We start from the raw sequence: 17,401 nt of genomic DNA, 5'->3' as shown, positions 1-17,401 counted from the left end.
CTCTAGCTCTGCAGAGCTGTGGGGCTGCCTCTGCTCTCTGCAGCCTTTTCTCCCCACAGACCTGGGTTTGGAGCTGAGCTCAGCACACCCAGCCCGGATAAAACAGTGGGAATGGGGTTCTGGCTGTGGCCACACCAACCACAGAGCTCTGTAAGGGGCACCTCATGGCCACGAGCTGGCACAGCCTCAAAAATAAGAAATAAACTCAGTGGGGATATTTTCAGAATTACAGGCACGTCCCCTCTTTGATGACAGCCCTTACATATGAACAGAAAGAGAGAGGATTTGTTGTTTGGTTTTTTTTTTCCTGGGAAGGAGCTCAGTGCATCTTGCATTTTGTATTAATGAGCCTTTGGAAACTTCCAAGGGCTGCATTTTCCTGCCCATTTACATGAACGATAAAGAGGCACACGGGGGAAATGAAGGCCCTTTCCTGACACTTGTTTAAAGGGCTGAGCTATTTATGTGTCACTGGGGAGGCATTCATTGATTTCCCAGAGATGAGCTGGGTAATGGAATTCAGAGATTCTCACTTGGAGTCACTGAGTCAACTGCAGGTCATTACTGCCTGAAAACAATCAGCCCCTTGCAGCAGGAGCTGGCTGACATCTCTGATCTCACCTCATCTTGTTTCTCCTCTCCCAGAAGAGCCCCAGATTACAATTCCTGGGATGGTCCCTCTGAGATTTCTACTGCCATCAGAATTCCAGAGGAACCTCCAGCAGGAAACCAATTCCTGTCACAGACATCTTTTATGAAAAATCTTTTCTTTAGGATTTTTCCTCCCGAGGAGCTGAGAGGCCTCAGGAACAAAATGTAAACAATGATTATCTGCTGCTGTGGAATGCAACAGGTGCATCTGGGATTGGTCTCATGTGGTTGTTTCTAATTAATGGCCAATCACAGTCAGCTGGCTCAGACTCTCTGTCTGAGACACAAGCTTTTGTTATCATTCTTTACTATTCTATTCTTAGCCAGCCTTTTGATGAAACCTTTCTTCTATTCTTTTGGTATAGTTTTAATATAATATATATCATAAAATAATAAATCAAACCTTCTGAAACATGGAGTCAGATCCTCATCTCTTCCCTCAACCAAAAACCCCTGTGAACATGGTCACAGTTTCGTGCTTGCCAAACCCCTCTAGAGCAGGGCTCGAGTTAAAAGACAAACTTGTGTGATTCAGTCATCTCATTATGTAATTAAAATTTTGCACAGTGCCCTGACATTCCATTCTGTTGTAATAGATGGGGAAATTATCCAGCTTGCCACAGAACTTACATTTTGAACAGCATTTACTGGATTTTCCAGCTATCTGTATCTGGTATTAAACATGTTTTAGGAGTAATTAGCGAGTCTATTTAGATTTTAAGCACTGTCTGCAGCCTCTGTGCAATTATTTCAGCACCTTTTCTCCCACTGGGAGTAAAAGGATGTGGAAGAGGGAGGGAGAACCAACTCCAGTGAAAGTGACCAGTGGTTTATAAAAGTTAATCAACGTGGGAAGGGCAGGAGAATCACAGCAAGTCTGCTCAGCACAGGTCAGGGTGTCACACCTGGATAATTTAAAATGTATTATCCAAGTTATTCCTGCAGTATTCCGTGAATGGAGAGGCTCCTCTGGTGCTTTTAATGCTTCTCCAGCGTCCCAAGCATCTGAAAGGGTCATTCTCTATCTCTTTTAGGAGCACCCACACTCAATTTATAATTTTTGGCTGATTTGTGGCTCAGGTTCTCTGTGCAGCAGCTCAACTCCATCACTTGCTGCTTGTCCTCAGGAAAGTCACTTCTCTGCAGACATTTTACACTTGAATGTTGCAATGGCACCATTCATGGTCCCTGAGCTAAATTAACTTCTGCCTTCTTGCCACTCTTTGAAAATGAAAAGTTGAGGACAGGGTTAGATTTTATTGACTTTTGATTTGATTTGAACACCCAACTTCCACACTGCTCAGAAACTCTCAAACTTTTAAGGAAATGGGACAGAAAAATAGTCAGAGCTGACATTTTCCTTCTTTCTACACCCCAGACAACCCCTGCAGCACTAGAAAGAAATCCTGAAACATCCAAGATGATACAAAAACCCAGAATGAAACCTGGGATGTTTTACCCTGATATAATATTTGAGTTATCCACGGGTTCTGCGTTGGAACTTCTGAATTATTTCATCCCTCTTTTGCTGAGGAGCCTGGATTTACAATGGAAATGTAAAGATTTGGATTGCCAAAGCACTTTGAGCTTTGTTACAGTGACATCCAGTGGCATTGAAATTTCCTTGCTGGTGGCAGCATAAAGCAGAGGAATCTCAATTTGAGCAGCAGCAGCTGTGCAAACATTTCTGTCAGGATCAGGGCAGTGACCAGCACAGGAGAAGCAAATGCATCAGTTGAACTCTCCAGATTAAAGAAGGACATGGAAACTGGTAATAGAATTATATAAATTACCTGCTGGTGTTGGGAAAAGCAGAACTCTCTGCTTGATTATGGAATTTATGGAATTTCTGAAGAGCAGGATCTGGGAATCCCAGTTTATTGAGTCCAAAGGCACCTTTAAAACATCACCTCAGCCGACCCCACTAATGCAATAACCACACGCTCTGCTGCTAAACCTGGGGAAACATTCTCTCTTCTCTCTTTTTAATCCAGCTGTGCTGACAGAAAAGGCACCAGAACCTCAGAACCAGATCCCTGTGCACATCTGGGCCCCAAACCCTGCAGAAAGGAACCCACCTCAACTCATTTTTAAATGGTCAAAACACCAACAGGGGGATGAAACACTTCTCCACCCAGGACAAGCACTAAAAGCAGGAAAGGCTCCAATCTGAGGCAGGTGTCACAGCCCAGAAAGGAGGTGTTGGAACAACTTGGACAAGGTTTGCCATTCCAATATCAATTCTAACCTGTTCTACTGCCTGCTGCTCCTGCAAGCTCAGGTTCCAGGTTAATTCACTGTTTCATTTATTGTATGTGATCATGCAAGTCTACACCTAGTCCAAGCTGGATGGCAGAGAAAATATCCAGAAAATGTTTTCATTTAAATTTTGCATGGATGTGGAGAATCTCCTCCCATCTGAGTCCAGTTCCTTGGTGCAATCTGATGCTCCAAAGAGCAGCACAAGGAGGAAGAAGGGGAGGATGTGGCTGAGTTAAAGCCTGGCAGAGGGGAGCCCAGGTTCAGGTTTCAGACACTGCCACCTCCTCTGATCTTTGCAGCTGAGGAGGAGCTCAATGAGATCCCATCTCCCCAGGCTGATGGGCTGTGCTCCCTGCCCAGCCTGGTCCTAAATCCCCCAAAGAGCATCTTCACCTGGTCCTGAATCCCCTAAAGAGCATCTTCACCTGGTCCTGAATCCCCCAAAGAGCATCTTCACCTGGTCCTGAATCCCCCAAAGAGCATCTTCACCTGGTCCTGAATCCCCCAAAGAGCATCTTCACCTGGTCCTGAATCCCCCAAAGAGCATCTTCACCTGGTCCTGAATCCTGCAAAGAGCATCTTCACCTGGTCCTAAATCCTGCAAAGAGCATCTCACCCGTCCAATCCCCCAAGAGCATTTCACTGGTCTGAATCCAAAGAGCATCTCACCTGGTCTGAATCCCAAGAGCATCTTATGGTCTAAATCCCAAAGGCATCTTCACTGGTCTAAATCCCAAGAGCTTCCTGGTCGATCCCCAGAGCATTTCAGAGCAGCCAGAGGAGCCAAGGAGCCCAGATGGGAGGAAGGCCACTTTGGTCAGGGTGGGAAGGCAGATCCTGCTGTGGGGCGATCCAGCTGTGGGGTGCAGAGCAGCTCGAGGGACATTCCCGAGGCAATTCCTGTGGCATGCTTCAGCAGAGGAGCCAGGCAGGAAGTTAGACTTTGGCTTTCCAAAGAAGGAGTCACAAGGAGTGGAGAACCAGAGCTGAGTCAAACGAGGGTGAGACAAAGCTGGAAAGGAGCAGCAGAAGAGACCAATGGATTTCTCTCTGTCCCCCTTCTTCCTTTCCCACACAGTTCTTGGCAAAACAGGGAGAAAAGTATAGAAAAGGTATTGAGGTATGGCAGAATTATCACAGAATCATTTAGGTTGGAAATGCCCCCTAAGACTGAGCCCAGCCACTGTTGGCACATCAACAGCAGAATTCAGGCTCAGCCTCCCTCAGTCTGCACAAGAAAATAAAATATTTCTGCTTTAACACTGTCCTCCAGCTGGTGCTTCAGACACCCTTTGTCCTGCAGGTTTAATGGTGCTGAAGGGCCAAAAGTACCACACAAACACAGCTTAGCCCATGCAAAATCTGCTTCAAAAGACAAAATTGCTGAAGCAATTTCCAACATTCTTCCGAAGCAAACGTTGCTCAGACAGACAAATCTGGTTCTGACATGCTCCCCAAAAATAGCCATGTCAGACTCAGAATTTACATCTACATAAAGAAGGTTAATGAACCAGGCAAATTGTACTGCACAGGAAACAAATGCCAAATATTGCTCTTAGCTTTTTCTTGTGAGTCAGTGGCTGCTCTGGGAATGGGGGCACTGAAATAAATAGTACCACAAAATCCTCAGTGCAGTTGGAACATTCCAAAATGCCATGGAGCTGTCAGTCTGCATGTCAGAATCGATGTGCAAGCTTGTCAGGAGAAAAGAAGAGGGAATTTGGGGCTTGAAATAGTCACCAGCTTCTAGGGTTTAGTTTAAAAGTTATATTAGTTTAAAAGTTGTAATATAAATATATATATACATATAAAACAGAAACCCATTAAGTAAAATATTGATATTTTAACATATAAATAATTTTAATATTTACATTATATTACATTTTATTATAATTTATATTATCAATTGGGTTTTATAGATGAATATTATTATAATATATAAATATATAAATACATTATATAAATATATAAACGATATATTATATAGAAATATTATATATTATTTAGATATTACATAAAATATATTATGTAATAAATATAACATAATATCCACAATACAACAAAATTAAGTAAACGTAATAAATCACACACAAAATAAAACCCTATAACAACTATCTATTAGTTTAGAAAGTTATATATTACCTTATAACAAAGAAACTTGTAACTACTCCTAACTTATAACCAATTATTTGCTGCTTTAAAATCTCACAACCTCTAATGTTTATCTAAATAATTAATCATTCCTAACCTAAAAATAATCCCATTCCTTCATTAGAACCAACAACATTAATATTATTAGTGGTATTAATGGAAGCAAGGTCACCTCAGGATTGTAAATCAGGCTCTTTGTTCGGAACTGTGCTGTAGGAATTTACTTTTCATACTTTTCATGTGAAATCGTAAGAGATACAAATTTATTCCTGTCTGAAAAAGAAATATTCCTGTCAGAGGTGACAAAACAAATCAGATTATTTGAGGATGTTCAGGGCTCCAATCCAAGACTAGACTTGGAAGCATTAACAAGATTTGGGAAAAGAAGGACTTTGAGAAAACAGAAGAATTTTCACTGCTATTGACAGAAAACCAGCAATGGATCTCACAATTGCAAGGGCAAACCCTGAGGGTCCAAGCTGGGATTTCAAAGAATTCCCAGAAACTCGAGCTGAATGGCCTCAAGAATGAGAAACCTCCCAGTTGAAGCCTCAGTGTGAATTATTCCTCATTCTCCCCCTTTCAGCCAAGTCTTGGCCCATCTCAGGTGGTTATTTCCTCTCACACAGCTCTGGTCACAAAGAACACATAGAGATAGGGAAGGCTTTGCTTAAAACGCAAGAAAAACACAATTAAATACAAATTTTTGTTCTATTTTCCTTTGCCTGCTATTTTTCACCTTCACCTCATCACCTCACACCTGGATACAAAACTGTGAATGTTAATTACACCTGCTGCTAATTAAATGGGACGTTTTCTTCAGCTGTTGATGCTGTGATTCCCAGATATTCAATGAGGAACCTCAGAACCCTGGCTGAGGATGGGCTGATAGTGGGGATATTTTATGTGTGCAGACTGGATGTTCTGAGATGTTCCTCAGAAATATTGGGCAGGGTTCAGACAGAGCAAGAAAAAAAGAAAAGTCAAATGTGAATTTGACTTTCCATTTTCATGTAACCTGACCTGAGCAACAAACCCAGACATAAAATTTATGGGAGTGGCTTTTCCCACAGGATGTCTTGTCATCATTTTCCCTCACACCACATGTTATTCCCCATAATTTAAACATCCATACCACTCTCAGTGGCAGCTTCAGCCTGAAGATTTATGGATATGTAAGAAAGAAGTTTCATTTTATCTTCTTGTAAGGACTCATTTCATTTTTTGCATCATGATTCAGATCCAAGGAAACCTCTCCTGACCTTCTGTCTTCCAGCTCTGGGGACAGACAGATTTTGTGTTGGCAGGTGCTGCCACCTAATGATAGGGAAACCAAGATTTTGGAAAGGAAAACCTCAGAATTGCGGAAGGAAGGAAGGAAGGAAGGAAGGAAGGAAGGAAGGAAGGAAGGAAGGAAGGAAGGAAGGAAGGAGCAGCTACAGAAGGGATTTGCACATTTTAACACCTGGTACAGGGAAGGGCAAGTCCATGTATGAAAAGTGAGGGTAGAGCTGGGTGTGAGGTGGGGATTGGATCCAAACCCAGGTTCAGACTGCTTCTAACCAAAAGGTGTCCCCACAGCACCACAGAAATGCTGTCCAAGGTTCTTTGAGGAGCACCTGCAGCCCGGGGTGATGTTACCCTGCCCCTGAGAGCGGCTCAGGAACCTTCCCCAGGGAGCTGCTGCCTCCTGCACGGCACAGGGCGCGCAGAACAAGCAGCTTCCTACCATTCCTGATCTGAAATGGGACTTTCAGCTGGGATTTTTGAGTCAGATTTCACTTACTATGTCCCTGATAAGGAGCATTAATCTGTTTTGGATAATTCCATGTGAATGCAGAGTGGTGGTTGCTGCAGGGAGCTGCTGCCTCCTGCAGCACAGGGCATGCAGAACAAGCAGCTTCCTACCATTCCTGATCTGAAATGGGACTTTCAGCTTGAATAAATCTGATTTTTGAGTCAGCTTTCACTCACTGTGTCCTTGATAAGGAGAATTAACCTGTCTTGGATAATTCCCTGTGAATGCAGAGTGGTGGCTGCTGCAGGATGCAGAATCCCAGTGTGCAGAGTTCCCTGAGTTTCAGGGCTCCTCAGACAACTCTATCAGCCCATGAAATACCCACATTTATATATATAATATCTATATCTATATTTAAATTTATATTAATATTGTTTATATCTATATCCATATCTATATATATTTATATTATTTATATTCCCATTTAATAACAAGCCCAGAGAAGCAGAACCACATTTCCTGCCCCCAGTGCTGCCTCTTCACTCCACCCTGCCTGCAGATTCCTCCCCAAAACAGAGCTGACAACACAGCTTCCCACAGATTGGACTATTTCACAAAAACCCCCCAAACTTTATAAAAACACAGGTAAATTGAACTCCTGCAGCTGAATAGATAAAAATTTATTTCATCTTTCTACAACAACTCAAAGGACACTTAGTAATAGGATATACAATAGGATTAGTCCAGACTATGTGTTACATTTCCCAAAAACACCAAACATGGCTTTGTCAGTATCTGCTGAAAAAAAACCCTTTAATTACAACGATTTTAAACCACTTTACTTGAATTAGCCAAATAATTAGGATTTTTTAATTAGCAGCAGCACTGTACTACACAGAGCAGGGTTACAATCCAACCTGCAGGGGCGGGGTGGATAAAACAGTTTGGATCACAAAAAGGCCTCTGAAAATACCAAGAAACACATGAAAAAAACAAAAAAACAAACCTACAGAAGTAACACTAGAAAGTGAGTTGAAAAATAAAGCTGCCACCCCTCCTTGCTGCATGCTCAAGGAAAGGAGAGACCACAGCTTCTTCCCAAAAATCCAACTTCTTCCTGCCTTCTCCCCCTATCACTTCACTCTCCTTCCCCACTCATGGGCATCATGTGCAGCCAAATTATTTTAATTAATCCAATTAGCTAATAGGCTCTAATAGGCTCCAACAGGAGCAGAGGCTGCAGTGGCAGCTGAAGATGTTGAAAATGAAGCTCAGGTGTACAGAAGGACAAAAATGGTGCCTACAGGAGATGGAAAGGAGGAATCTGTGCCCCAAGAACCCAAAAAGTTTCCTGTGAAGTCTCAGGAAAGAGCATGGAAAACATGCAGAGACTTATAATCATAACCTGGACTGGTTTGCTGGAAATAATATCTAAGAATAAAGAGGAAAAATGAAAAGCTGATTTAAGTGTCCCTTGCACCACATCATGCTTTCATCCCTGCAAACAGCACACAGAGATTCCCTGTTCCTGTTTTATCTCAATGGCCTATTCTGCTCTTATTGCTGCTTTTTCTGGTTTTCTGAGCTGAGTTTTAGGTTCCAAGGTCTTTAGCCTGTGATTTTTGCCTCCATTTCAACCCAGCCAAAAGAGCTGATTTCACTGGGAAAGGAAACCAAAGCCAGGCAAGGTGCTAAAGACCAGAAGAATTCCTGGGCAGGTTACAGTTGGAGTTTACACATTTATTCTTCAAAGGTGATGTGGGAGCAGGCTGGGAGAGACCTGGGTGTCTGCAGAGCAGGCAGAGCTCAGCTCCTGCTGCTCCACTGAGGGCTGTGAGCCCAGACACAGCCTGACCCCCTGGCACCAGCGAATAACCCACAGAAAGCCTGTTCTTGTCAGGAAAATTAATCCTCAAACACCAGAGGTTTGTGTCCAAAAAGGAGGCAGAGGAGGCCTAGAACTTTATTCAAATACAGGGAGAGGCCATGGGCATTTCCTAAGGGGTGTCTCAAATTGTTAGAGCATGCAGTCTCCTTTTTATCCCAATTTCCTGGCTGCATTTCCCTTTCTCTTTCCACATTGGCTGAGACATGTGACAGGCACAGACTTCCCAAATCATGTAAGACAGACCCCTTCTAATGTAAACCCCCTTTTTCTTTTCCTAAGGAATTTCTGCTTCCTCCCATTGCTTCTTTCACCTCTCAGCATCCAGCTTTGCCCACAGTTTGTTTGTACAGACAGATCTCTCTCATTCCTTTCATTGATCAGTGGAATCCTTCCCATTGTCTCTTTCACCTCTCAGTACCTAGTTTTATTTACCAGACCCCCAGTTTGTTTGTAGACAGATTTCTCTCATTCCTTTCATGGATCTGTAAAATCTTTCCCTTGTTTCTTCCACCTCTCAGTACCTAGTTTTATTTACCAGCAGACCCACAGTTTGTTGGTACAGACAGATCTCTCTCATTCCTTTAATTAATAAGTGGAATCCTTCCCTTGTTTCTTCCACCTCTCAGTACCCAGCTTTATTTACCAGACCCCCAGTTTGTTTGTAGACAGATTTCTCTCACTCCTTTCATGGATCTGTAGAATCCTTCCCATCGTTTCTTCTACCTCTCAGTACCTAATTTTATTTACCAGCAGACCCCTCTCATTCCTTTCATGGATCTGTGGAATCCTTCCCTTGTTCCTTTCACCTCTCAGTACCTAGTTTTATTTACCAGCAGACCCCCAGATTGTTTTTAAAGACAGACCCCTCTCATTCCTTTCATGGATCAGTGGAATCCTTCCCTTGTTTCTTCCACCTCTCAGTACCTGATTTTATTTACCAGACCCCCAGTTTGTTTCTCATTCCTTTAATTAATCAGTGGAATCCTCCCCATTGTTTCTTTCATCTCTCAGTACCCAGCTTTATTTACCAGACCCCCAGTTTCTTTGTACAGACAAATCTCTGTCATTCCTTTAATTAATCAGTGGAATCCTCCCCATTGTTTCTTTCATCTCTCAGTACCCAGCTTTATTTACCAGACCGCCATTTTCTTTGTACAGACAAATCTCTGTCATTCCTTTAATTAATCAGTGGAATCCTTCCCATTGTTTTTTTCCACCTCTCACCTCTCTTCCACCTACCCAGCTGTATTTACCAGATCCCCAGCTTGTTTTTAGAGCTGGATCTCCCTCATCCCTTCCCTTCTGAGCCCTGCTGAAGGCACGAGGGGCCATGGCTTGGCTGTGCCCCTGTCCCCTGCCCTGCCTGTGGCTGCCAGGGCTGTGACACCAGTGCTGAGCAGTCCCACGTCACTGCTGCTGCCAAACTTAGCCCTGGCCCTGGAGGTGTCTGCCCAAATAGCTGCTGTGTGCTCCTGTGAGCGTGGCACGCCTCAGCTGCAGACAGCTTCCAGCCCTGCGGCAGGAGGGCAGCGATGATTCATCCTGAGGAGCAGGGCAAGGAAGGGATGGTGTCAGCCCCGGCTCTCAGTGCTCCTCAGAAGATGTTTTACAGCAATACTGAAGGAAAAATGCTGTGCCTCCTCCAGAGTGGAATGAGGGGGGATTGAGGGGCTGGATTAACCAGCACACTCCAATATTTTGTCATTAACCACTGCTAGCAAGGAATTCTTGACTATCCTTAGGCTTCTCTTCTTGTTTAATTGGAATACCACAAGGATGGTATTCCCTAATTCAAAAATCCCTAATTCTCAAAGCCATGAAGCAAATATAAATATAAATAATGTAAATATAAAGCCATGGAACTCATCACAGTCCTCTCCATCCACTGATATCAGCTGATAGCAACACCTTGGGAGAAACAGGAGCCTGGCTGTTATTCTGGCACAGAGTAAAACAGCACAGAAGCACCAGGAGCGGCACAGTCAGAGAGGAGTGGAAAGGTTTTGTCAAAATCCATGTTTTCCTTTTTAGAGCCAGGCTTGGGTAGTCAAGATGCAAAAGAGCCTTTAAGGAAAGAATTTCATTTCCTGTGTTACAGGCTGCAGGATAAGAGGGTGCCTCAGGGGCAAGAGCAGAATTTTTCATGAGTGTGTTGTGTGTTAAAGTAAGAATTTCTCCCTGTGTGTGGGCCAGAGATATAAGAAAGGGTTATAGAAAAATTTGGGTTGGAAGGGGCCTTAAAAGTCACCCAGTGCCACCCGCTGCCATGGCAGGGACATCTTCAAATGTCCCAGAGGGCTCCAAGTCCCAATGTCCAGCCTGGCCTTGGGCACTGCCAGGGATCCAGGGGCAGCCACAGCTCATCTGGGCAATGCCAGAGCCTGCCCACCCTGCCAGGGAACAATTCCTAATTCCCAATATCCCATCCAGCCCTGCCCTCTGGCACTGGGAGCCATTCCCTGTGTCCTGTCCCTCCATGCCTTGTCCCCAGTCCCGCTCCAGCTCTCCTGGAGCCTCTTCAGGCCCTGGAGGGCTCTGAGCTCTCCCTGGAGCCTTCTCCTCTCCAGGTGAGCCCCCCCCAGCTCTCCCAGCCTGGCTCCAGAACAGAGAGGTCCAGCCCTCTCATCACTTTTGTGTCCTCTTTTTGACTTATTCCAACAGCTCCACATCCTTTGGATGCTGGAGGCCCCAGGGCTGAACACTCCAGGCACCCAGCAGAGCACAAAAGCATAAAATCAGAGTGCTGGCTGGGAGGTTCTTTCATTTCATTTCAGCAGCTGGAAGATGCAATTCCCTCCCTGGGGCATCTCCTCTGGCTGGGCAGGGAGCTCAGGGCACTGGGAGCACTCCCTGCATGGCTGTGACAGTGCCAGGGACACAAAGGGGCCCCACCAAACCAGCCATGGGTGAGAGGGAAAGGCCAGCAGCAGGGAAGTGGTGGCTGGTCTGCAATTTTATCAATATCTATATTTATATTTATATTTATAGTTAAATATTTATAATTTAATACTTATAATTATAATTTATATTTTATATATCATTTATATGTATATCTAGTTATATTTCTATATCATATTTTATATATTTGTATTTATGTAATTTATATTTTTATTATATTTATAATGTATAGTTTATATCATAATTTTTTAAAATTTTAAAAACACATTCTAATTTTTAACTTTATATTGTATGTTATAATTTATATGCGTAATCTTTCTATTTATATTTAATTTTGCTTTATATTTTTATCTATATTTATTTATATCTATATTTTATATAGATGTTTAAAAATAAATAGATATAGATATATTTATATAGCTAGATTCAATAATATAATATAATATAATATAATATAATATAATATAATATAATATAATATAATATAATATAATATAATATAATATAATATAATATAATATAATATAATATAACTATGACTGAGAGAAACTGAAGTTCCATCTATATCTATATTCATTTACATCTATATTTTATATAGATATTTAGATATATCTACATTAATATATATCTATTTATATATAGATATAACTATTATATATATTGATTCTATATTTAGATATTTATATATCTATATAAATATATATATATATCTTTAAATATAAATAGATATATCTATTTATATAAATATCTATATAAAATATGGATATGAATAAATATAGCTATAGGCCCCAGGGAACTTCAGTTTCTCTCAGTCACAGATTTGCTGCATGACCTCAAACAAGTTGCTAAACCTCCTTTTGTTTCTCAGTTCCCCAGTTCACATCAAGGGACATTTGTTTGCTCTGCCAGGGTACCTGGGGTTATTTAATTCATTAAGGGAGTGTCATGTCCTGTACATGGATATAAACTAAAATACACAGAATGGGGTTTGCCCATTTCCTTTAATTTTTGAGAACAAAGTCAGTAGATGAAATCTTGTACCCTTCAAAACCAAACAGAAACACAAATGTCTTTGTGTAAAATGTTACATAAACCCTAGTGGTTGTTCATTTTTATTGTATTATTTTTAATAATTCTGCAGATATTTCAGAAAAGGGCAGATAAAAAAGAGCTGGGTAAACACAGAGCTGGGTATTTTACATTTTCCCCTCATATAATTTCAAAAATCCCCCAACCACAATTAGGAAATTCACCCTCCCACTTCCTATCCCCACAAAAAGAAAAAAAAAAAAGTTTTTTTTTCTTTAAATCAGTAAAGTGTTAAACAAATCAGCAATTAGGAGCACACAGAGCACAGCAGTAAGAGCAGGGATGCTTTAGAGCACAGGTGAAATGTTCACAGCAGCACAGGGAGCAGCTCCTGGGCACAGCACAGCCTTCCTGCACTCACACAAAGCACAGGGGACCCTTTTTGTCCCACAGCAGCATTTATCCTGATCCCTGTAATGCTTTAGGGTTTTAGCTTTTGTATTTTTCAATTCCTGTGCTGCATTAGTGCATAATCTAAATTCCATACAGAGTAGTGTTTACTGTCCTCAGGTTTTGGTCAAGGACCAAAGCACTCACACAAAGCACAGGGAACCCTTTTTGTCCCACAGCAGCATTTATCCTGATCCCAGCCATGCTTTAGGGTTTTAGCTTTTGTATTTTTCAATTCCTGTGCTGCATTAATGCACGATCTAAACTCCATACACACTGCTGGTTACTGCCTTCTCATTTTGGTCAGACACAACAATTCCTCTGTAGGCCTGGGACTCAAGGACACCTCAGTGCCTCAGGCCCCCAAAAAGTACAACCAAAAGTGAGTTGGGGGGAGCAAAGTGGGGGTGAATGACTGCATTCCCTGCAGCTGGAATTGGAGCATTAACCCCTGATGTGTGAATGCCCAAACTGATAATTGTGTGACAAACTCGTGCCCATGGCCCACCTTGGCTGCAGCCTCTGGAGGCTGTGGCTGCCCAAGCTGGGCCTGCTGCAGGCTTTCATAAATCCCCTCTTTATTCTCTTAACATTGCCTGCCCTCTGCTCTGGGGGCCCCTCCAAGGCATCATTTCCTGTCCTATTTGGGGTTCCAAAAACACCAAGGCATCCCCTCAGCCTGTGTGGGGTCACTTTCTGCCCATGGATGGCCCCAGGAGCGGGGGCTGAACCTCTTGGCATTTCCTCAGAATCCTGATTGCCAAGGGAATGACACTGAAATCCAGACTGAGCATGACCTAAAGGTGTTGAGGAGCCTGAAATCCAGGCTGAGCACAACCTAAAGCTTCTCAGGAGTCTGAAATCCAGGTCAAACAAAACCTAAAGGTTTTCAGGAGTCTGAAATCCAGGCTGAGCACAACCTAAAGGTTCTCAGGAGTCCCAAATCCAGGCCCAGAACAACCTAAAGGTTCTCAGATTCTCTCAGGTTCTCATTTCTTGGCCTGAAATCCATGCCCAACACAACCTAAAGGTTCTCAGGAATCCCAAAATCAAGGCCCAGCACAACCTAAAGGTTCTCAGGTGTCTGAAGTCCAGGCTGAGCACAACCTAAATGTTCTCAGGAGTCTGAAATCCAGGTCAAACACAACCTAAACATTCTCAGGAGTCCCAAATCCAGGCCAAAGACAACTTAAAGGTTTTCAGGAGTCTGAAATCCAGGCTGAGCACAACCTAAAGGTTCTCAGGAGTCCCAAATCCAGGCCCAGAACAACCTAAAGGTTCTCAGATTCTCTCAGGTTCTCATTTCTTGGCCTGAAATCCATGCCCAGCACAACCTAAAGGTTCTCAGGTGTCTCAAGTCCAGGCTGAGCACAACCTAAATGTTCTCAGGAGTCTGAAATCCAGATCAAACACAACCTAAAGGTTCTCAGGAGTCCCAAATCCAGGCCAAAGACAACTTAAAGGTTCTCAAGAGTCCTGAAATCCAGGCCAAACACAACCTAAAGGTTCTCAGGAATTCCAAAATCAAGGCCAAACACAACCTAAAGGTTCTCAGGTTCTCTCAGGTTCTCATTTCTTGGCCTGAAATCCAGGCCCAGCACAACCTAAAGGTGTTCAGGAATCTGAAATCCAGGCTGAGGACAACCTAAAGGTTTTCAGGAGTCCTGAAATTCAGGCCCAGAACAACCTGAAGATTCTCAGGAGTCCTGAAATTCAGGCCAAACACAACCTAAAGGTTCTCAGGTTCTCTCAGGTTCTCATTTCTTGGCCTGAAATCCAGGCCCAGCACAACCTAAAGGTGCTCAGGAGCCTTAAATCCAGGCCAAACACAACATAAATGTTCTCAGGAGTGCTGAAATCAGGTCAAACACAACCCAAAGGTGCATCTCCCTTCACTGATCCGAAAATATCTTCACATTCTCCTTGGGAGTTACCATAACCCACCCCAGGACCCACGTGTGGCTTTGGGGCCTTGGTTCTGCAGCCTGGGTTGGTGGAGAGAAAGCCCAAATCACAAATATTGTTAGAAATAGTCCTGACTTGTTGGGACTTCCAAAAATGTGAATTCCTAGATTTTGGAGTGTCAATGTCAATTCAGTTTTTTCATTGTATATAAATCAATCTGTGGTTTCAATTCTGGAACATTTCTCTCCCAGTTTTCCCATGGGACTGAGTTTTGGCTCCCTCTGAGGGAGGCACAAAATGATGGTTCTGTGCCTTCCTAAATCCAGGTTTCTTCCAAATGTTCTGCCCCAAATACCTCACAATGGAGATATGAAAACAAGACTTCGAGGATTTGAAGTCCTCTGCTAGGTTTCCACCTTGCCGCACACAAAATAAACCTCTACAAAAATAAGATAAAGTAAAAATGAAATGGCTCTATTAGATTTAATGAAGTGACTCGAGACAAAGCAGTTCCATAAAAATGCTTTTTTTTAAGAAGTAACAGCAAGAGCTCAGAGAAGTGCTGACTGCAGGTACAGTTCTAGCCAATATTAAGATATATTTAGTGATTTCTAGGGAAATATTTCCTTGGGAGAAGGTCAGGAGCCATTTCTGTTGCTTACAACTCCAGGTGCTGTGTCTGAGCTCTGGTGGGTTGGAGTTGCAGAGAAGGCAGCAGGTTTTATGACATTTCTTCTGGGCTGTCTCTTGTCTTTGTCCCCAGATCCTGTACAGTGCAGGATGCTGTTCCTCCACAGGTTTCTCACACAACCATCAAATAACAAAAACAAGCCAAGAAAAAATTTGTTCAGAACAAATAACCATGTTTGGGGTATTATCAGGTAAAAAAACCACATCCTTAGACAAAGTTTAGGAGTTTTCATACTGGGGCGTCTGCACACCTCCTGGAACAACCATCCAGCAGCTGGATCCACGTACAAAACCACATTATTTAAAGCCAGGGAGTCACTCCAGAGCAAGGCCTGACTGACACACCCAGCACTGCTCCCTCTGTGCCACTGAGGGGTCACAGGAACCCTGTGTGAGTCCCCTCCTGCACCACACAGAAATGACCTCCTGGGGCTCCTCCATGCATTAAGGGCATCACCCCAACCTCCTGCTAAAGAAATCCCTGCTCTGACTTCAAACTCCATCCCAGCTGGGCAGAGGAAGCAGTGCTTGGTCTGAGGGACCTGGGAAGGACCTCGAAGAGGAATCAGAATTGCAAGGATCATCCAGCCCAGCTGCTGGCCCTGCACAGGACACCCCAAAGCCCACCCTGTGCCAGCAGAGGAGCTGGGTAGGGCTGCACTGTAGGATCCTGGATTCCTGTGGAGGGGAATGAGTTGTGCAGACAGAGAGAGCCCTAAAGCTGGTCCTAAACCTGTTCTTTTCCCCTCAGGACACCTCCAGCTCTGTGAAATAAATTGATCTGTTGGAGGAGCTCACACAGACACAGGTCACTCCAGGGAGTGGGAAGTGCTGGCCAAAATTCAGGAGCAGCCACTCACGGGGGAAAATGGAAAATGTTTGGGGACACATCCTGGCAGAGACCAGGAACTTACAGCAGCAAAATTCAGAGCCCTTCAGAACCAGCCTCTATCCAATCTTCAGGAAAACAGTGGCTCAGGATGGGCCCATTCCACATTTCCAGCCCTGCTGAAGCCAGTGGAGGGTGGAGGGAAGGAGATGGGAGCAGCTGAGGCGCTGTCAGCATCACCAAACTCGCCCTGAAAGGAGATTTCTTCCCAAGCAAACCACAGGACAGGCTGGTCCCCTTTATATACACACATGGACAGCTGAAATGGGCTGAAATGCTTACAGGTTAGAAGGTCTATACAACATCACACCTGCCACAAATCAAAGTAGAAAAGTTTTACAGCACATTATACAAGGTCCCTCTAAAAGTCTAAAAAAAAAACATTGACTGGAATCACCATATTACAAGAAGTCATCACTAACAGACCATATAATACTATTTCTTTTTCTTTTACAGAATCATTATGGATAGAGTAATTTAAAAAAATCACTTTTTAAACAAGTATACAATTTTCACTTTAAAATTAACTGGTTAATAAAATTCTGTGCAAAACAAGCCAGCCTCTATAATTAAGTGAATTTATTTATTTCTTTATACAAAAAAAATAAAACAAGAAAAAAAAAGTTCTTTCAGAAATGTGTCTCCTTTTCTGTGATGGTGGAAATGGTGCCATCTCCTTTCAGTTTGGCATCGCAGTCATTTATTGCTGCAATGTAGGCTCCTCCTCCAAGCTTTCCCCGCATTTTCAGGTCTGAGCTAGGTGTAATCAGCTTCCTGAATTTCTAGAAAATTGGAGAAATTGGAAATCATTATGTTTTCCTTGGTCACAGACACACCTCTCTTTAATAGA

General features: G+C 43.0%; 1 protein-coding gene across 1 annotated transcript in view; it reads right to left on the bottom strand.

The window, feature by feature from the left end:
* Positions 1-12,570: 12,570 nt before the first annotated feature.
* The window catches only part of SLC6A11 (solute carrier family 6 member 11), a 115,045-nt gene continuing 110,214 nt past the window's right edge, over positions 12,571-17,401 (bottom strand). The window contains exons 15-16 of the mRNA XM_064724415.1: positions 14,942-17,333; positions 12,571-14,215 (exon numbers count right to left, since the gene is read on the bottom strand). Coding sequence (XP_064580485.1) covers positions 17,181-17,333 — 153 coding nt within the window. The 3' untranslated portion in view covers positions 12,571-14,215; positions 14,942-17,180. The remainder of the gene's footprint in view (positions 14,216-14,941; positions 17,334-17,401) is intronic.

Source organism: Zonotrichia leucophrys, chromosome 12 (assembly GCF_028769735.1).
Source record: "Zonotrichia leucophrys gambelii isolate GWCS_2022_RI chromosome 12, RI_Zleu_2.0, whole genome shotgun sequence".
In the NCBI taxonomy this organism is placed as follows: Eukaryota; Metazoa; Chordata; class Aves; order Passeriformes; family Passerellidae; genus Zonotrichia; species Zonotrichia leucophrys.
The sequence above is the reverse complement of the archived record's forward strand: the minus strand, read 5'-3'. Positions and strand labels throughout refer to the sequence as shown.